The sequence below is a fragment of the Clavelina lepadiformis genome, chromosome 2, assembly GCF_947623445.1.
Source record: "Clavelina lepadiformis chromosome 2, kaClaLepa1.1, whole genome shotgun sequence".
Classification (NCBI taxonomy): Eukaryota; Metazoa; Chordata; class Ascidiacea; order Aplousobranchia; family Clavelinidae; genus Clavelina; species Clavelina lepadiformis.
The window spans coordinates 302,747-323,892 of record NC_135241.1 but is presented as its reverse complement, the minus strand read 5'-3'; the positions used below and the strand labels follow the sequence as shown (position 1 = coordinate 323,892).

General features: G+C 37.2%; 2 protein-coding genes across 3 annotated transcripts; one reads left to right on the top strand and one right to left on the bottom strand.

Moving 5' to 3' along the window:
* The first annotated feature begins 79 nt into the window (after positions 1–79).
* On the top strand, positions 80–1,287 carry LOC143446339 (uncharacterized). Its single transcript, XM_076945932.1, has 3 exons — positions 80–244; positions 332–558; positions 630–1,287. Exons 2-3 carry the CDS (start codon positions 552–554, stop codon positions 1,166–1,168), a joined length of 546 nt encoding a protein of 181 aa, XP_076802047.1. The 5' UTR covers positions 80–244; positions 332–551; the 3' UTR covers positions 1,169–1,287.
* Positions 1,288–1,847: 560 nt separating this feature from the next.
* On the bottom strand, positions 1,848–20,505 carry LOC143447110 (NACHT, LRR and PYD domains-containing protein 14-like). 2 transcript variants are annotated; one of them, XM_076947046.1, is made up of 12 exons: positions 20,278–20,505; positions 19,894–20,016; positions 19,486–19,566; positions 17,386–19,121; positions 14,291–14,452; positions 12,277–12,438; positions 10,271–10,432; positions 6,749–6,910; positions 6,106–6,267; positions 4,623–4,784; positions 3,158–3,319; positions 1,848–2,779 (listed from the first exon to the last, which is right to left on the bottom strand). In XM_076947046.1, the coding sequence occupies exons 1-12, from the start codon at positions 20,348–20,350 to the stop codon at positions 2,696–2,698; spliced, it is 3,231 nt and encodes a 1,076-aa protein (XP_076803161.1). In that variant the 5' UTR covers positions 20,351–20,505; the 3' UTR covers positions 1,848–2,695. The 2 variants fall into 2 exon arrangements, with proteins under 2 accessions (XP_076803161.1, XP_076803162.1); XM_076947047.1 differs by lacking the exon at positions 14,291–14,452 and having other exon boundaries at positions 1,849–2,779; positions 20,278–20,504.
* Positions 20,506–21,146: the final 641 nt, after the last annotated feature.

Below are 21,146 nucleotides of genomic sequence, written 5' to 3'. Positions count from 1 at the left end.
AAAGTTTTGTGTAGAAATAAGCGGAAGTTGCTGTTACAGTATTTTAATATAGAGTTGATGACGTTCCTGTCCTTTCCTTCCAGTTCTGCTTTGGAATTTTTAATCTTATTTAAGATGTTGGAAAAAATGCAGTTCTTTCATATCATTGTGACGTCACTCGTTTTATTGTCGTCTGACGCAACAATTATGACGTCACAGGTGAACCAGGAAAAAATGGATCGTTGCAGTTACTTGGATATAAAACGTAAGAAACCATGACGTCATATCTGTGGCTTAATTATCAACATGCAATTATTAAATATTTTAATATGTCTATGTTTGTTTGCTGCAGCTGGCCTAGAGTCACGCTCGAGTGATTCTGACGTCATAATGACCGGAACTGTAATAGATTTGGAACCTGAACAAGCTTTGCGATCGGAGCGGATAAAATTCGAAGCCGGAAACCAATTGGCGGAGGGGCGGACGGTGACTGGCCACGTGAAAGTGTGTCGCGTCATAAAAGGATCGATCGACGACATCGCGAGGAAGAAAAGAGGAAAGAAACGACGTCGATGGGGGGTTGAGTCCTAAATTTCAAATCTGTAGCAGTCTCCCACTTATGATGACGTCATTCATTCACGTTAATTCAGGGAAACATCAGCGCGATCCGCACAACTACTTGCCCTCATCCGCACAGTTGGGGAACATTTCTCCGCACAACGCCACTCAGGTCTTGGACAACCTTCACGCCGCCGCATCTTATAAGGACGGGGATTACCCGGAGTTGGAAGTCCACGGGCTCTGGAATTACCATTTCTGCGGAACTTTTCTGCGGAAGGGAGACACCAGGGTGTTCTTCCTGAGAAAGATGAAGGATCAACACGAACCGCGGACACGGAAGCGGAGGGAGTTGCGAAAAAAACGGAAAAACAGGAAGGGAGGAAAACACAAACGGAAAAATAAAAGGAAAATGGGGAAAAGAAAAAGAGGATCCGCGGATTTGAAGAATATGTCGGAGTCCGAGGGAGCAAAGTGGAAGCGGATGTTGAAGAAACCAAAATCGACGAAGAGAAACGCAAAACGCGCGAATGAGACGCCGAGATTCTTCTCCGTTCTTCTGGTCAACTCGGAACCAGCTCGAATCTCGCTCAAGAATCTGGAAAACGTCACTTCCTTTGAAAAAAAGTGAACTATGACCTTTCCACGATGACAACTTTTGACGAATTTTAATTGAGCCACATCGTGTGTTGTTTGCGCTGTTTAGTAAACATTCATCGTTATATCTTTGAAGAGATTGTTCTCTTTATTGCCTCCTCCCGCTATTTATGCTCAAACACGTCATAGCGTTGTCTGAGGTTTAATAAAATATCTCGTTGTTGTTTATCAACAAAGAACAAACAACACAAGAGAAGGAATGTTTTGTTTGCGCTGTTGAGCGGTTGATGAGATGCCACTGGCGCCGCCAGTTCATTTTACGTTAAAGCAGCCAGGTCTGAAGATTGATCGAGTCTACACATTAATGTCAGCTCTTGTAAGTTCTTGTTGTCATTGGCAACGCAATTTACTTCCTTGGACGTCATAATCAAGGCTTTATAGTTAGACTTGAGCCAAAGAATGAAGCCGGGTTGCTCAAACACGGGAATTTTAGACCAAGCTTTAAAATGTTTGGCACAAACATAACAGCACAACATGATAACGATGTTGTTTTAACCAACAGTCAATGAAATGTTGTCAGAAGGTTGCAATTTTCGCTGAAATAAAACTTGGCGTCGATTGCTGGGCTAATGACTGAGACTCATTATTGCCCTCATGAATAACATCTCACAACAATATCTGAGTAATAAATTATATTCAACATATTATACCTTGTAAATGGCGCACGTCAAGACTAAACTTGAATGAATGACACACACTAAATAGTTCATCGGAATAGGAATAGAGCAAACATCGAAAAACCGAATATCACCAAACTTACTAATTTATACTGAATGAGTTATCACGTGATTACAACTTTTCAAAGTCACGCATTCTAGAATAATCCAAAATAATTGGATGACTTCACCTGATTGGCAAATTATCACGATATTATCAACTCAGCATATGGCGCTCTACGATCTAGCAATTATGACGCAACAATGAGACATAGAACCACAATAGAAGAGAAGTTCATCCCCCACGACCTTGTCCATGGCGTATAATTCTCACAAACGTGAAAACCAAGATTTTTGCTGCAAAACTTTGGAATATAATAACTACCGTGTTCTGTGCGCTCGTGCATGCAATTATGACGTAGAAATTGTCATTATCAGGCAGAAATTCGAGGTTTGGCAAACTCTTTTATATGAAATTACAGATAGAGTAGGCCAATGGATTGCAACTGAACAACAAATTAAAAATAAAATTTGTTGAGTACTTTCGACAGTGGAAGTGGTAGCGCTTACTGGTGTAAGGTATTGAGGATTAAAGATCACAACACACCACAACATTCCTGGCTCTGGCCTAATACAGTAATGGAAAAAATTATTTATGAAACCGAATTATGTAAAACACAATACATGATTATGTAAAAACTTTCTCATCGCATTCTGTCAATCATCAGAGAATTTTAAGGAAACGATCAAAGTTTCATATCATGCTTCATATCATATAGATTGTCAGTCTTTGCTAAAAAGTGAAGTCATTACAATGAACCGCATCGCCAGCTGCTGCTGATTGCTCATTCGTGATTACTTTTGCTGCTGCTCACAAGTTCTTCATCGTCACTGCTTTCAACCAGATCAACTCCTTCCACTTCTGGCTTCTACGCAAATGTAAATAAACTGTAATTAACATCACAAAAAAAGTTTTATGTGAAATTTTCCAACCCGCAAAATAGTTGACTTTAACACAATTCTATAAATATCTAACATTTCTACATTAGCACGGCTTCAACGTTTTGGCTGAGTTATTTATGAAAGCTTTATAGTGTTTTGTTATAATGCGTGAACCCAACAAATTTATTGACTGATCAACGACTTTTTAATTTTAACTTTAGATGACATCTTGTACACCACAAAGCACCACTGATTGCGCCTGAGATAACTGGTGCACATATGCGCCTTATATGGCACAGAAGGATGGTCGTGTTGTGATCGAGGCGGTTTTGTTTATATTCAAGTTAAGTGCCTCTGACACTCACCGGTTGTGGAAGATGTTTGATAGCTTCTGATAAACTTTTCACTCCAACATCACCGATGTTACAATCCCATACATGCAGTCTCCTGATGTTGTGGAGACATTTTGATAATGACAAAGCTCCATCGTCACCGAACATATTCCCACTCAGGTTGATCTCATCGATCTGGAATATTTTGTGAATAAACTTAAATTTAAACTAATAAATTAGTTGGAAACAGAGTCAAATTTTACAGGACAATTTTTAAATGTTTCGTTGTTTGGTAGAATTTGTATTATGACGTCATAATAACAGAAGAATTTCTACTCATTTTGCACATGTTGCATGGCTTGCTATAATTCATCTGGATATCGCACAATGATGTTGAAAAACTGGAAGTTTATTATTACGTCATAAGGCTTTTGTTCTCTATAGAGATGTCTGTTAATTTAAATTGTCGGAAACCCCATGATAATTAATGAAACAGTTCAATAAAAATTTCATTATTTTAAGTTTGGAACTTTACGGTTATATAAGTTAAGAAGAGAAACTATGATTGCGGGCGACCTAAGTTTGTTGGTTTGTAGACGCCATGATTTAAATAAACAGGTAAAGGCAATAACTTGAGATTAAGAAGCAAGAGTCAGTTGGTAAATCGATAGATGACACTAGTCTGGGGCTATAGCATAGCCACCGCAATGGAAGTTGAGCAACAACAGACTACACAACTTATTTGCACACATAGGTTGTATGCACAAGAACTGGAGGAGAAACTTTACTTCATACGCTGCCAAACCCGCATTTAATGTACGAAGACTCAACGTATTGACAATCTACTTTAAACTAAAAATATAGATCCAATTCTCAGGCAATGATTACGGCATAATTTAAGCTAATTGTCAACATGGAAAGAAAGTGTTGTGTGCACAACTGCAATGGAAATTATAATAAATAACAAAAAGTTTTTAGACTACCAAACAATCCAGAAGAAGGAAAAAGATCGTATGCTGCGCTTCCTCGTGGTAGCAACCGAACTCAGATGATACCGTTGTGTGTGAAAAGCAATGGCCACAGGTTAACCAACATGGAAGCACTGCGGCAAACTTACAAACCGAACGCAAGCGCAACAGAGTTTACGTCATTCTTTGATGTCGCCTACTTTGGTAATCCCGAGAAGGAAAGCGTCTTGTTGCATAGCAACAGCACTTATCGCCATCTAGTGAATGATTTGTGACATAGGGAAACTTAAGACCATTTTATAGATAACTTTTGTTTCCGTTCGTAAAACACAGTAACTTACCATAAATAACGTAATCAGACTTTTTACGGAGATATTATGACGTAATATTTACAATTTTGTTTCGCAATAACAAATCATTTGTATTAAATTTATGACGTCACACGCATCCAGCCTATGTACTTAATATATCTACTATTTATTACTTCACTTGATCGTTCTTCACTCAAGTTAAGTGCCTCTGACACTCACCGGTTGTGGAAGATGTTCGATGGCTTCTGATAAACTTTTCACTCCAACATCACCGATGTTACAACTATGAACATCCAGTCTCCTGATGTTGTGGAGACATTTTGATAATGACAAAGCTCCATCGTCACCGAACTTATTCCTACTCAGGTTGATCTCATCGATCTGGAATATTTTGTAAATAAACTTAAATTTAAACTAATGAATTAGTTGGAAACTTAATTATAACTTAATTGGAATTAAACTTTACAATAAAAAATTTTTCAATGTTTCGTTGTTTGGTACAAAACATATTATGACGTCATAACAGCAGAAGTGTTTCTACTCATTTTGCACATATTGCATGGCTTGCTATAATTCATCTGGATATCGCACAATGATATTGAAAAACTGGAAGTTTATTATTACGTCATAAGGCTTTTGTTCTCTATAGAGATGTCTGTAAATTTAAATTGTCGGAAATCCCATGATTTTATGAAACAGTTCAATAGAAATGTCAGTATTTTAAGTTTGGAACTTTACGTTTATATCAGTAAGGAAGAGAAACTATGATTGCGGGCGGCCTAAGTTTGTTGGTTTGTAGACGCCATAATTTAAATAAACAGGTAAAGGCAATAGCTTGAGATTAAGAAGCAAGGGTCAGTTGGTAGATCGATAGATGACACTAGTCTGGGGCTATAGCATAGCCACCGCAATGGAAGTTGAGCAACAACAGACTACACAACTTATTTGCACACATAGGTTGTATGCACAAGAACTGGAGGAGAAACTTTACTTCATACGCTGCCAAACCCGCATTTAATGTACGCAGACTCAACGTATTGACAATCTACTTTAAACTAAAAATATAGATCCAATTCTCAGGCAGTGATTATGGCATAATTTAAGCTAATTGTCAACATGGGAAGAAAGTGTTGCGTGCACAACTGCAATGGAAATTATAATGAGCAACATAAAGTTTTTAGACTCCCAAAGAATCCAGAAGAAGGAAAAAGATCGTATGCTGCGCTTCCTCGTGGTAGCAACCGAACTCATATGATACCGTTGTGTGTGAAAAGCAATGGCCACAAGTTAACCAACATGGAAGCACTGCGGCAAAATTACAAACCGAACGTAAACGCAACAGAGTTTACGTCATTCTTTGATGTCGCCTACTTTGGTAATCCCGAAACAGGAAAGCGTCTTGTTGCATAGCAACAGCACTTATCGCCATCTAGTGAATTATACGTGACATATGCCAACTTAAGACCATTTTATAGATAACTTTTGTTTCCGTTCGTAAAACACAGTAACTTACCATAAATAACGTAATCAGACTTTTTACGGACGTATTATGACGTAATATTTACAATTTTGTTTCGCAATAGCAAATCATTTGTATTAAATTTATGACGTCACACGCATCCAGCCTATGTACTTAATATATCTACTATTTATTACTTCACTTGATCGTTCTTCACTCAAGTTAAGTGCCTCTGACACTCACCGGTTGTGGAAGATGTTCGATGGCTTCTGATAAACTTTTCACTCCAACATCACCGATATCGCAACAACCAACATCCAGTCTCCTGATGTTGTGGAGACATTTTGATAATGACAAAGCTCCATCATCACCGAACTTATTCCCACACAGGTTGATCTCATCGATCTGGAATATTTTGTAAATAAACTTGAATTTAAACCAATGAATTAGTTGGAAACAGAATCAAATTTTACAGGAAATTTTTTCTATCTTGCGTTGTTTGGTAGAATGTATATTATGACGTCATAACAGCAGAAGAATTTCTCCTTATTCTGCATATACTGCATGACTTGCTATAATTCATCTGGATATCGACCAATGATATTGAAAAACTGGAAGTTTATTATTACGTCATAAGGCTTTTGTTCTCAATGGAAATGTCTGTAAATTTAAATTGTCGGAAACCCCATGATAATTAATGAAACAGTTTAATAGAAAAGTTAGTATTTTAAGTTAAGAACTTTACGATTATATAAGTTAGGAAAAGAAACTATGATTGCGGGCGACCTAAGTTTGTTGGTTTGTAGACCCTATGTACTTAATATATCTACTATTTATTACTTCACTTGATCGTTCTTCACTCAAGTTAAGTGCCTCTGACACTCACCGGTTGTGGAAGATGTTCGATGACTTCTGATAAACTTTTCACTTCAACATCACCGATGTTACAATTCCATAAATTCAGTCTCCTGATGTTGTGGAGACATTTTAATAATGACAAAGCTCCATCGTCACCGAACTCATTCTCACTCAGGTTGATCTCATCGATCTGGAATATTTTGTGAATAAACTTAAATTTAAACTAATGAATTAGTTGGAAACAGAATCAAATTTTACATGAAAAATTTTTTCAATGTTTCGTTGTTTGGTACAAAACATATTATGACGTCATAACAGCAGAAGTGTTTCTACTCATTTTGCACATGTTGCATGGCTTGCTATAATTCATCTGGATATCGCACAATGATATTGAAAAACTGGAAGTTTATTATTATGTCATAAGGTTTTTGTTCTCTATAGAGATGTCTGTAAATTTAAATTGTCGGAAACCTCATGATAATTAATGAAACAGTTCAATAAAAATTTCATTATTTTAAGTTTGGAACTTTACGGTTATATCAGTAAGGAAGAGAAACTACGATTGCGGGTGACCTAAGTTTGTTGGTTTGTAGACGCCATAATTTAAATAAACAGGTAAAGGCAATAACTTGAGATTAAGAAGCAAGGGTCAGTTGGTAAATCGATAGATGACACTAGTCTGGGGCTATAGCATAGCCACCGCAATGGAAGTTGAGCAACAACCAACTACACAACTTATTTGCACACATAGGTTGTATGCACAAGAACTGGAGGAGAAACTTTACTTCATACGCTGCCGAACCCGCATTTAATGTACGCAGACTCAACGTATTGACAATCTACTTTAAACTAAAAATATTAATCAAATTCTCAGGCAGTGATTACGGCATAATTTAAGCTAATTGTCAACATGGGAAGGAAGTGTTGCGTGCACAACTGCAATGGAAATTATAATGAGCAACATAAAGCTTTTAGGGTGGGATGCACCACAACAGATCAACTTGATCAAGGATTAAGGATTAAACCAAGATCATATGATCCAGGTTTTAAGTGGATCCTTAATTGTCATGCACCAAGTCCGATCTGGTCAAGATCATGTGATCGACGCATGATCTTGATCAACGTTAAAAGCCTAATGATTTGGAACCGAGATTATATGCAGACTGCATGACATCCCATTGTTGAAGACAGCAATCACAGCATAAGTTAATACAGAGATAGATAGGCCAAGAACTTACTGACAGATTTATAAGCAATGGACATCATTAGTTTGTTGATTGGCATTAGGCATCATTAGCCTGGGTGTCTATTTGTTTATGAGATCCTAACCCAGATGTTGCCCTAGGGCCTAGGCTATCAGGGATATATCAGGCAAGCTCAGGCTTTGGTATTATAGATAGGCTACCATAAAGTTCGTAATATTTTAAAATTGTAACTAGGCTAGGCTGCCGATAGACTGTTTAAATTGTACACGTACAGGTAAATTTGAACGGAAGAAAGTTCTGAATGGTTCTACAGTTCTATACATTGTGTTGCTGAATTTATAATACTGTTATGTTTGTGTATAAACCTAGACTTAATTTTGAAAAGTTTTGTGCGGTTCAGGTGGTGTAATTTTCATCATGGGAAGGAGAGTAAATTTTACAGTTACGGAAAAAAACATTTTTATTGACTTAATGAATAAGCCTAATTACATTAGTGTAATTGAATGCAAAAAAACTGATAGTAAATCTTTGGAATCCAAGTCCACTGCTTGGAAGGAACTCTGTGCAGAATTCATCTCCAGCAAAATCTCATCAGCCTCCATCTCCTAACAAAAAGCCATCAAGAAGATTGTTTTCAAATTTGTAGGAAAGTGAGCTGTTGTCAAACATTCTGCAATCGTGTGTAGATCCAGGCCATCTACAGATTATATTAGTGAAGCACATATTTGCATCTGTGACTGCTTGAACATTGATCGAGAAATAACCTTTGTGATAAAGTTCTCCATTGTCTCCACTTGGCCTTTTAATGGGAATATGACTGCAGTCAATTGCTCCTAGCACACCTGGAAACTGAGCAATACAGTATTTTTAAAATGAAACTTCACGTTGTTCAAATCCTGATTGCTTGGAAATCTTATGAACTGCTCGTGTCTGGTGGCAATTGCCCGTGTTACTCTATGAATAACCCGGCAAGCACTGGATTGGTCAATGCCGATTAAGTCACCATCTGTCCGCTGAAAATGTCCTGCGGCATAAAACCGTGAAGTAGTGACAAGTTGAAGAATTGGTGGTATGCAGTGATTACGATTTGTGCCATGCTCTAAATCAAAGGAAATCATCCCCAAAAGTTGAAGAACTGAATCCTTTCTAAAGCGAAAACGTTCGCGAAATTGCTCTTCTGTAAAATTTTCAAATGGGTTTAGTCTGTCTTTTATGTTTCTTCTCGGTGGTGTCTCAATAAAATGCTCAATAAATTCAATACAATCCATTATAATATTTGCAACGTTTTATTGCTAAATCTGACAGAAAATGACACAATAAACAAGGTAACATAAGGTAAGGTAACTAATCTATGTTAACAAAGGTTAACCGATGCTTGGTCTCATAGTTTTATTTGTATTCCATAAAAAATCTAGCTAACGCTTAATCTCTCTGCTATGTAGGTTGCAATTAATAATATAATGAAATAAACCAACGCAAGCCTCTGCTACCTGCCATATAAGTTCAACGGTTGATAGGCCTACCCTTCTGTAGTACTGTATTACTGCCATTGCATATAATATTGGCTCAAAGGCTAGTAGCACTTCCAATACACAACCTATAGCACTCTCCAATACTTCCATAAACTTGCTTTTCATCAATTAATCACATTGATCTAGACTTAAACCTCCTCGTCAGTAGGATTAAATTCAAGGATTAAATGCCTTATTTTAATCCTGGATTATCTCTGATCGTCGCTGGTGCATACCGTTAGTAAAGATCAACAGTAGTTAATCGCGGATCAAAAGTAATCTGTACTTGATCGGGTTTGGTGCATCCCACCCTTAGACTACCAAACAATCCAGAAGAAGGAAAAAGATCGTTTGCTGCGCTTCCTCGTGGTAGCAACCGAACTCAGATGATACCGTTGTGTGTGAAAAGCAATGGCCACAGGTTAACCAACATGGAAGCACTGCGGCAAACTTACAAACCGAACGTAAACGCAACAGAGTTTACGTCATTCTTTGATGTCGCCTACTTGTAATCCGGAGAAAGAAAGCGTCTTGTTGCATAGCAACAGCACTTATCGCCATCTAGTGAATGATACGTGATATATGCCAACTTAAGACCATTTTATAGATAACTTTTGTTTCCGTTCGTAAAACACAGTAACTTACCGTAAAAAACGTAATCAGACTTTTTACGGAAATATTATGACGTAATATTTACAATTTTGTTTCGCAATAACAAATCATTTGTATTAAATTTATGACGTCACACGCATCCAGCCTATGTACTTAATATATCTACTATTTATTACTTCACTCGATCGTTTTTCACTCAAGTTAAGTGCCTCTGACACTCACCGGTTGTGGAAGATGTTCGATGGCTTCTGATAAACTTTTCACTCCAACATCACCGATGTTACAACTATGAACATCCAGTCTCCTGATGTTGTGGAGACATTTTGATAATGACAAAGCTCCATCATCACCGAACTTATTCCAACTCAGGTTGATCTCATCGATCTGGAATATTTTGTAAATAAACTTGAATTTCAACTAATTAATTAGTTGGAAACAGAATCAAATTTTACAGGACAATTTTATAAATCTTTCGTTGTTTGGTACAAAACATATTATGACGTCATAACAGCAGAAGAATTTCTACTCATTTTGCACATGTTGCATGGCTTGCTATAATTCATCTGGATATCGCACAATGATATTGAAAAACTGGAAGTTTATTATTATGTCATAAGGCTTTTGTTCTCTATAGAGATGTCTGTTAATTTAAATTGTCGGAAACCTCATGATAATTAATGAAACAGTTCAATAGAAATGTTAGTATTTTAAGTTAAGAACTTTACGGTTATGTCAGTAAGGAAGAGAAACTATGATTGCGGGCGGCCTAAGTTTGTTGGTTTGTAGACGCCATAATTTAAATAAACAGGTAAAGGCAATAACTTGAGATTAAGAAGCAAGGGTCAGTTGGTAGACCGATAGATGACACTAGTCTGGGGCTATAGCATAGCCACCGCAATGGAAGTTGAGCAACAACAGACTACACAACTTATTTGCACACATAGGTTGTATGCACAAGAACTGGAGGAGAAACTTTACTTCATACGCTGCCGAACCCGCATTTAATGTACGCAGACTCAACGTAACAAAGAATCCAGAAGGAGGAAAAAAATCGTATGCTGCTCTCCGGCTATGAGTAAGTTATTTCTTTTTGGATTTCTGATTAATTATTAATAACAAACCTGGATAAAAATCAAGCCGCAAGGTAGCGCACCGCAGCTTAAACTAAACGATTGTGTAGGTTTGGAATGCGTCGCTTCAATAATTTTTGTTAAACGCCAAAGTAACATATGCGCAGCAGAGGTTACGTCATCTTATGATGTCGCCTATTTCGGTAATCCGGAGAAGGAAAGCGTCTTGTTGCTTAGCAAAAGCGTTTATCGCCATCTACTGAATGATACTGATAGTTGCACCTTATAAACATTTAGTCGAAAACTTTTGTTTCCGTTCGGAAATCATAGTGACGTACCACATAGTGACGTAACGCATACTAGAGCTGCGAACGCAATCGATTAATTCTTCGAGTTCAAGTTCGAGTTCTACAAAATTATTTAATTCCATTAGTTTGAAAAAAAATACCTCTTTAAACTAAATTTGGTTAAAATTTCTATTAAAGTGCATGGGTTCAACATGAGTCAAACTCTTTGCACAGTTCGCTAGATGTCGCCAAAGAATAAAGAAAGAGTAAAATGAATCACAGAACAGAGGACCAGGTGGAGGAGACAACACGCAACAGGGGCACCACGCACCAAGTACCAGGTTGCAGGGCTCAAAATTATTTCGTTTTCTTTTTACGTTGTATTTCTAAAGCGGGCCTGTTATGGGCAGCGAACGACGATATTTTCCGAGACCTGTGTAGACGTCATCAAATTAATTTATCCAATCGCTCCTGGGTGAAGCTTTTTAAAGGGTAAAGTCTGCTCGATTTTAGAGTTCTTGTAACAAAAGTTGGAAAATGTCCTTTTTTCAAAATTAATCGTTTAGTGAATTCGGACTCGATCGATTTTTATCAAGTTCGAGTTCAAGAATTTTCATCGTTCGAGTTCAAGTTCGGCGAAATGATCGAGTTATTTCGAGATCGCAGCCATGTCGCAAATAACGTGCTCAGAATTAATATGGAAACATTAATTATGACGTGATAATCACAGTATCCTTTTTGTTTTGCAATAACAAATCATTTATATTAAATTTATGACGTCACACGCAACCAGCCTATGTACTTAATATATCTACTATTTATTACTTCACTTGATCGTTCTTCACTCAAGTTAAGTGCCTCTGACACTCACCGGTTGTGGAAGATGTTCGATGGTTTCTGATAAACTTTTCACTCCAACATCACCGATGTTACAATCATGAACATCCAGTCTCCTGATGTTGTGGAGACATTTTGATAATGACAAAGCTCCATCGTCACCGAACTTATTCCCACTCAGGTTGATCTCATCGATCTGGAATATTTTGTAAATAAACTTAAATTTAAACTAATGAATTAGTTGGAAACAGAATCAAATTTTACAATAAAATTTTTTAAGTCTTTCGTTGTTTGGTACAAAACATATTATGACGTCATAACAGCAGAAGAATTTCTACTCATTTTGCATATACATGTATTGCATGGCTTGCTATAATTCATTTGGATATCGCACAATGATATTGAAAAACTAGAAGTTTATTATTATGTCATTAGGCTTTTGTTCTCAATGGAAATGTCTGTAAATTTAAATTGTCGGAAATCTCATGATAATTAATGAAACAGTTTAATAGAAAAGTTAGTATTTTAAGTTAAGAACTTTACGATTATGTCAGTTAGGAAGAGAAACTTTGATTGCGGGCGACCTAAGTTTGTTGGTTTGTAGACGCCATAATTTAAATAAACAGGTAAAAGCAATAGCTTGAGATTAAGAAGCAAGGGTCAGTTAGTAGATCGATAGATGACACTAGTCTGGGGCTATAGCATAGCCACCGCAATGGAAGTTGAGCAACAACAGACTACACAACTTATTTGCACACATAGGTTGTATGCACAAGAACTGGAGGAGAAACTTTACTTCATACGCTGCCGAACCCGCATTTAATGTACGCAGACTCAACGTAACAAAAAATCCAGAAGAAGGAAAAAGATCGTATGCTGCGCTCGGGCGATGAGTAAGTTATTTCTTTTTGGATTTCCGATTAATTATTAATAACAAACCTGGATAAAAATCAAGCCGCAAGGTAGCGCACCGCAGCTTAAACTAAACGATTGTGTAGGTTTGGAATGCGTCGCTTCAATAATTTTTGTTAAACGCCAAAGTAACATATGCGCAGCAGAGGTTACGTCATCTTATGATGTCGCCTATTTCGGTAATCCAGAGAAGGAAAGCGTCTTGTTGCTTAGCAAAAGCGTTTATCGCCATCTACTGAATGATACTGATAGTTGCACCTTATAAACATTTAGTCGAAAACTTTTGTTTCCGTTCGGAAATCATAGTGACGTACCACATAGTGACGTAACGCATACTAGAGCTGCGAACGCAATCGATTAATTCTTCGAGTTCAAGTTCGAGTTCTACAAAATTATTTAACTCCATTAGTTTGAAAAAAAATACCTCTTTAAACTAAATTTGGTTAAAATTTCTATTAAAGTGCATGGGTTCAACATGAGTCAAACTCTTTGCACAGTTCGCTAGATGTCGCCAAAGAATAAAGAAAGAGTAAAATGAATCACAGAACAGAGGACCATGTGAATGAGACAACACGTAACAGTGGCACCACGCACCAAGTACCAGGTTGCAGGGCTCAAAATTATTTCGTTTTCTTTTTACGTTGTATTTCTAAAGCGGGCCTGTTATGGGCAGCGAACGACGATATTTTCCGAGACCTGTGTAGACGTCATCAAATTAATTTATCCAATCGCTCCAGGGTGAAGCTTTTTAAAGGGGAAAGTCTGCTCGATTTTAGAGTTCTTGTAACAAAAGTTTGAAAATGTCCTTTTTTCAAAATTAATCGTTTAGTGAATTCGGACTCGATCGATTTTTATCAAGTTCGAGTTCAAGAATTTTCATCGTTCGAGTTCAAGTTCGGCGAAATGATCGAGTTATTTCGAGATCGCAGCCATGTCGCAAATAACGTGCTCAGAATTAATATGGAAACATTAATTATGACGTGATAATCACAGTATCCTTTTTGTTTCGCAATAACAAATCATTTATATTAAATTTATGACGTCACACGCATCCAGCCTATATGTACTTAATATATCTACTATTTATTACTTCACTTGATCATTCTTCACTCAAGTTAAGTGCCTCTGACACTCACCGGTTGTGGAAGATGTTTGATGGCTTCTGATAAACTTTTCACTCCAACATCACCGATGTCACAATTCCATAAATCTAGTCTCCTGATGTTGTGGAGACATTTTGATAATGACAAAGCTCCATCATCACCGAACTCATTCCCACTCAGGTCGATCTCATCAATCTGGAATATTTTGTAAATAAACTTAAATTTAAACTAATAAATTAGTTGGAAACAGAGTCAAGATTTACAGGAAAATTTTATAAATCTTTCGTTGTTTGGTACAAAACATATTATGACGTCATAACAGCAGAAGAATTTCTACTCATTTTGCATATATTGCATGACTTGCTATAATTCATCTGGATATCGCACAATGATATTGAAAAACTGGAAGTCTATTATTACGTCATAAGGCTTTTGTTCTCTATAGAGATGTCTGTAAATTTAAATTGTCGGAAACCTCATGATAATTAATGAAACAGTTCAATAGAAATGTTAGTATTTTAAGTTTGGAACTTTACGGTTATATCAGTAAGGAAGAGAAACTACGATTGCGGGTGACCTAAGTTTGTTGGTTTGTAGACGCCATAATTTGAATTAACAGGTAAAGGCAATAACTTGAGATTAAGAAGCAAGGGTCAGTTGGTAGATCGATAGATGACACTAGTCTGGGGCTATAGCATAACCACCGCAATGGAAGTTGAGCAACAACAGACTACACAACTTATTTGCACACATAGGTTGTATGCACAAGAACTGGAGGAGAAACTTTACTTCATACGCTGCCGAACCCGCATTTAATGTACGAAGACTCAACGTAACAAAGAATCCAGAAAGAGGAAAAAGATCGTATGCTGCTCTCCGGCTATGAGTAAGTTATTTCTTTTTGGATTTCTGATTAATTATTAATAACAAACCTGGATAAAAATCAAGCCGCAAGGTAGCGCACCGCAGCTTAAACTAAACGATTGTGTAGGTTTGGAATGCGTCGCTTCAATAATTTTTGTTAAACGCCAAAGTAACATATGCGCAGCAGAGGTTACGTCATCTTATGATGTCGCCTATTTCGGTAATCCGGAGAAGGAAAGCGTCTTGTTGCTTAGCAAAAGCGTTTATCGCCATCTACTGAATGATACTGATAGTTGCACATTATAAACATTTAGTCGAAAACTTTTGTTTCCGTTCGGAAATCATAGTGACGTACCACATAGTGACGTAACGCATACTAGAGCTGCGAACGCAATCGATTAATTCTTCGAGTTCAAGTTCGAGTTCTACAAAATTATTTAACTCCATTAGTTTGAAAAAAAATACCTCTTTAAACTAAATTTGGTTAAAATTTCTATTAAAGTGCATGGGTTCAACATGAGTCAAATTCTTTGCACAGTTCGCTAGATGTCGCCAAAGAATAAAGAAAGAGTAAAATGAATCACAGAACAGAAGACCAGGTGGAGGAGACAACACGCAACAGTGGCACCACGCACCAAGTACCAGGTTGCAGGGCTCAAAATTATTTCGTTTTCTTTTTACGTTGAATTTCTAAAGCGGGCCTGTTATGGGCAGCGAACGACGATATTTTCCGAGACCTGTGTAGACGTCATCACATTTATTTATCCAATCGCTCCAGGGTGAAGCTTTTAAAAGGGTAAAGTCTGCTCGATTTTAGAGTTCTTGTAACAAAAGTTTGAAAATGTCCTTTTTTCAAAATTAATCGTTTAGTGAATTCGGACTCGATCGATTTTTATCAAGTTCGAGTTCAAGAATTTTCATCGTTCGAGTTCAAGTTCGGCGAAATGATCGAGTTATTTCGAGATCGCAGCCATGTCGCAAATAACGTGCTCAGAATTAATATGGAAACATTTATTATGACGTAATAATCACAGTATCCTTTTTGTTTTGCAATAAACAATCATTTATATTAAATTTATGACGCCACACGCATGAATATCTATTAAAATGCGTGGGTTCAACATGAGTCAATAAATCTGACCTATAAATCTTCCTTCTAATCTAAATCTAACAGCTGTATAACCAGGGTTGGCAAACTGTCATTATTTCTAAAATTTGTGTTTATTTTCACTTGTGTCCTTATTTTTGTCTTAGATTTAAGGCAGAGGTTCCTATTTTGGGAGTTTCGACACCTTTAGTTACCACTTTGTATCAAAGAGATACAAAAATTAAGAAAATGTAAATAGTGTCTCGTTTTTTTTAGGAACATTCATTGCCTTCTCCTGTTGTGCGCTGTTTACAGTAGTATTCTTTTTTCGTTTCCTAGTCGTCCTTATTTTTGAGTCCAAACCGATGGCAACCCTGACTATAACCTTGAATAGCTAAAATCAATTTTTGCAGTTTACCCATTCTCCAAAGCTAACCGCCTATCTTTAACAACAAGTTGCGTAACCTGCTGTGGAATTTTCACTTCAAACATTTTATTCATTATCATTATTTCGAACCCCCAGGTCATGCACATTATTGTAAGTTATGCGCCTTACTACTATTGTGCCGTCAAAATTGCCTCAATTTTTGTCATACTTGTTTGTTTTGTTGTGTAAAGTATCTACTGCTTTACTCCTACATATTATTGAAAAATTATTTATCCGGTATTTTTATTGACAGCTTTTCGTTGACATAAAATCAACTTGTTTTTGATTTGATATGAAATTTAATTCGAATGAAAACTCTGCGGAGAAATGAAAATTTGCATCAGAATGTTAAAAGAATTGTTAAATGTTAAAATGCATTAAAATCTAGAAATGAAATATATTAAATAGTATAGAACTATAGATGGTAAAAGTAAAAAGTATTGCGTATTTTCTAATATTTATTTGGTGTTTTGTAACAAAAATCATGAAAAGGTTTGAAAAATGGTTTATACTTTAATTATCAGCAAAGTTACAAAGATACAAAGTTTCCAAACCTTGACTTGACTTATCGCTAACTCAGTATAAGTTTATACAACTCACGGTATATAGATACTCACCTTGACTTGGTTTTTTTTCTGTTTATAGTTTAATTTATAGCTAGACACCAAAGCTCCAAACTTTGACTTAACTTATCGCTAACTATTAAAACTCAGTATAAATTCATAGAACTCACGCTATATAGGAACTCACCTTGACTTGGTTCTTTTTCTGTGTTATCCCTAACTCAGTAAACAATCGATCAAAGCTATCTCCACTGAAGCTGGGTTCATCAATCCTCACCACACAAGGCTCGGTTGTTGAACGCAGGAAATAGTTGAAGCTCGTGACGTCATTTGGAAGGATATTTGCCCGCTGCAACACAATGGGGGATCGCACAACAGAAGCAACCGCTTCATTGAAGTCCTGATCGTTCGCTTCCTTGAGCCAAGCACACACAACAAGTAATCGCTGAGATGAGTCTTCATCGTTGACAGAGCTCGGTGTTGATAGAACCAGAAACTCTTTCATCATCTTCTTCTTTCCATCATAATCAGTTGGAGGAGGCAGGAACTTCATCAATCTGTTGACATTCTCATCATGACACAATCCGAAGACGAATTTTGCAACAATTTCGTATCTGGGTGTTTCAAAGCTGGACATGCTGGATTCAAACTCATTCAGTGATGCAAAGAAGACGAGATAAATGGCAACAAACGTTTCCTGCCACACTAAATGTGAAAAGAAAGTCTTCTTGTCGCCTTCGAATATTTTCACTTTCAAACTTGAACCGACATTTGTTTTCAAGAACGATCGAATAGTTTTCTCATCCATATCTACATCCTTCAAATCGTTTTCACTGAAGATAATTTTCCTCGTAGCGAATCCATTCCAAGCAAGACGGGCCAACTTTCCGACGTCACTTTCGTGTCCATGCATGTGGCTTGACCTGATGAACATTTCTAAAGCATAACATATGATACCAGTCATCGACGACAGGTCGGTATCTTCACCTTTACTCATGCTTTGATGAATACAATGGATGGTTAAGATGCAGAGGACAGGGATGTAGCAGTATGAAGAGATGTCAGGATTGTTATCTAATTTCTGCATCACTTTTTCCGAGTCTTTATCACAGATCTGTCCACAGATTTTTTTCTGTGATTCTTCATTCAGTCCGAGGACATTAACAATGAAGGAAGGTCTGCATTCAGGGTGAAGATCGTACAATTGCCGGGGACGTGAGGTGATGAATTTCTTGGCTCGTGGAAGCAGCTTTCCACGAAGCAGGTTTTTGATGAAAGTCTCAGCTGTTCCTTCCGAATGCAGAGATGTGATTGGAGCTAATTTATCGGGTGACGTCATCCTTGCTTCGTCCAGACCATCCATGATTATGATGACATCAGAGCTTTCGTTGAGATGAATCAGCAAATATCTGTCATGAAACTCACGACTGTGATCCCACTCACACCCTGTGCTTGTTGTGAAGAACTGAAGAAGGTTGGACTCTGCAGTGAAGTCGACGTCACGAAGTGCGATGTAGAAAATGTATTTGATTTCACTCAATAAACCCTCCTTCAAGATCTTCTTTGTAAGAATTTTGGTCAGAGTAGTTTTCCCGATCCCAGCCTGTCCTGATACACCCACGATGTTACCATGGATACGAACATATTCTTCCTTTGCTGCAGGAGTTTTGCATCTGTATCTTGCTTCGTTTATTGCGTTGTCCTTGGAAGACTCATAAACCTGGTCTAGTGTGATATTTCCCTGGCCAGGATCAAATCTTTCAAGAACATCCGCTCTTTTATGATAATGTCCAACATTGTCAAGGTCCATCCTTTTTCCCCACCTTGCAATTTCAAGTGGAACTGAATCTATTCTTTTGTGGATATCAACCGGCAAGTTCATCTGCCCCGCAACTATCTCTGCTCGTTCTTTCAGTTTAGAACCTAATGAAAATATCAATTAACTCATGGAACTAACCCATGTAAGTGCGACGTTTAGTGACGTTTTGTGAGTTTGGGGGAAATTGGTTTTATAAAAAACACTAATTTGATTAATTGTCTTTCCAGTAACCAAATTTGATTTTTTATTTCGTTATAATATAAAGGTATAGGCGTAACTATACAATAATGTAATCATTTTTGTGAAATCCTAATATCTTCCTTTCTAATTCTACCACAAATCATACCAATACATTAAGCAAACCCAATAGACCTGTACATAATAAAGGTGCAAAGGCCAGTGTATTGTACAATTAATTAACGAGAAGTTACAGCAAATCTGTCCACTCAGGCTGAGAAGCAAACTCACTTAATTCCTCCTCAAGCCTCATGGTGAGATTTTCTGCTGATTCTCCTGGTGCTGAGCTTGGTTGCTCAGTGTTGGGTTGAGCTGAAGTAAAACGAAGAATCAAGTTAAAATTACACTTTCATTAAAATCTGCCAAATGTTGGCCAAACAATCGAATCTGATTGGTTGAATGAACTTTTGAGTTTATTATGAATCAACCGAAGCAAAACTTTTACATCACAAACTATCAGCAATGAAGCTGTGACGTTTTTATCGATGAAAACAACATTGAGTCTATTAATGAATATTGACGTTTGCCAGACTTCATTATTTGAACAACTCCACTAGATCTCTGCTTCAAGTTGCTGGTTCTTGCAATTGCTGATTATAAATTGATAATACACTGGTTTATGTCAAGTTTCATGATTACCATGTCCTGTTGTTATAATTACGTCGCCATGTACTGTCATGTCGCCAGTGTTCATGACTCCTGTGAAGTTTGACAAGTTCGCATGCGATTGATCCACTTGACGCTTGTTGGAAGATTGGTCAACTACAAGATACATCAATTATATGTTATATTCATACAGATGTTTAAAATTTTAGAAATATGATTTTGTTAAATAATAAACTCGCAATAAAAGTTTTATATATCAATTAAAAACTCCACAGCACATACACACATGGTTGGCTGCATGTAAGATACAAGTAACCAGAAAGCAGAAGATCCCTTTCACAGTTTGATTGTGGCTTAGCATAAATATTCAAATATTCCCGTAATCGAACCATCTTGATATACTTGTTTAACTGGTACCTTGTATTTTCCCACTTGGTGACGCCAAAGGTCCTGACGTAGAAGGCGTATTTGCATCCTGATGGTCTTGCATGGTGTTGCCGGTGTTGGCTTATACAGGTCACAGGTGTTCCTGGTCTAGGCTTGTACAATGTAGCAGGTGGTGCTCTTGTATAGACTAACTCCCAGTATTTAAAGAAACTTCAAAATATCAAAAGATTTGGTACTAAATCATATTAATCATACTACATGTTATATAAGAAGGAATATTTTATCAAACTTTTACGATAACTTTACAATGTTCCAAAGGGGCGAAGGCTTTGGGAATTTTTCGCCACTATGTTTCTTGCATAAACGTTTGATCGAGTTTGATCAATATTTTTATAGACTTTAACAATGGGAGGATGATTCCTCATCATTCGAGTCCCTGTTACCGAGTTTTTGTGCAAGTTGCCATTGTCACACATTTTTATTTTGTTTTTTTTTTTATTTATTTTGAATTGGACTAATGTAGAACTGTAGCGCACGACAACTGTCCAAGCACAATACCCAGGTATGGAACGCGAAATAGGAGCCGCGTTATATCGCGAGCCCATGTGCTTTAACTGCTCCACTACCGAGCCGGAAAGTTTCAACTTGGATCATAAATTTAAGGAGGAGTGGCAACGTGGTCAAACTTTGTCAATTTATCATCTACACCAATTACCACCTCGAAGTTTTCTGGGATGGCCTGGGTGATTGGTTAACAATTGAGCATTTTATTGCCGTTCGATTGCTCTACCCACCGCATTCCCCCACAATACATAATCTGCAAGTTTTAGACGAGAGCGCAACCCAGTGGCTGCTACGCCCATGCCCCGACATCTAGTGCGTTGCGGATTATTGCGAGC

Coding starts and splice junctions, on each gene's coding strand:
- LOC143447110 (XM_076947046.1), bottom strand. CDS start 20,350: ATGCAAGACCATCAGGATGCAAATACGCCTTCTACGTCAGGACCTTTG. Junction 20,017..20,277: donor ACCAAGTGGGAAAATACAAG/GTACCAGTTAAA, acceptor TGTATCTTGTAG/TTGACCAATCTTCCAACAAG. Junction 6,911..10,270: donor TCGAACATCTTCCACAACCG/GTGAGTGTCAGA, acceptor AAAATATTCCAG/ATCGATGAGATCAACCTGAG.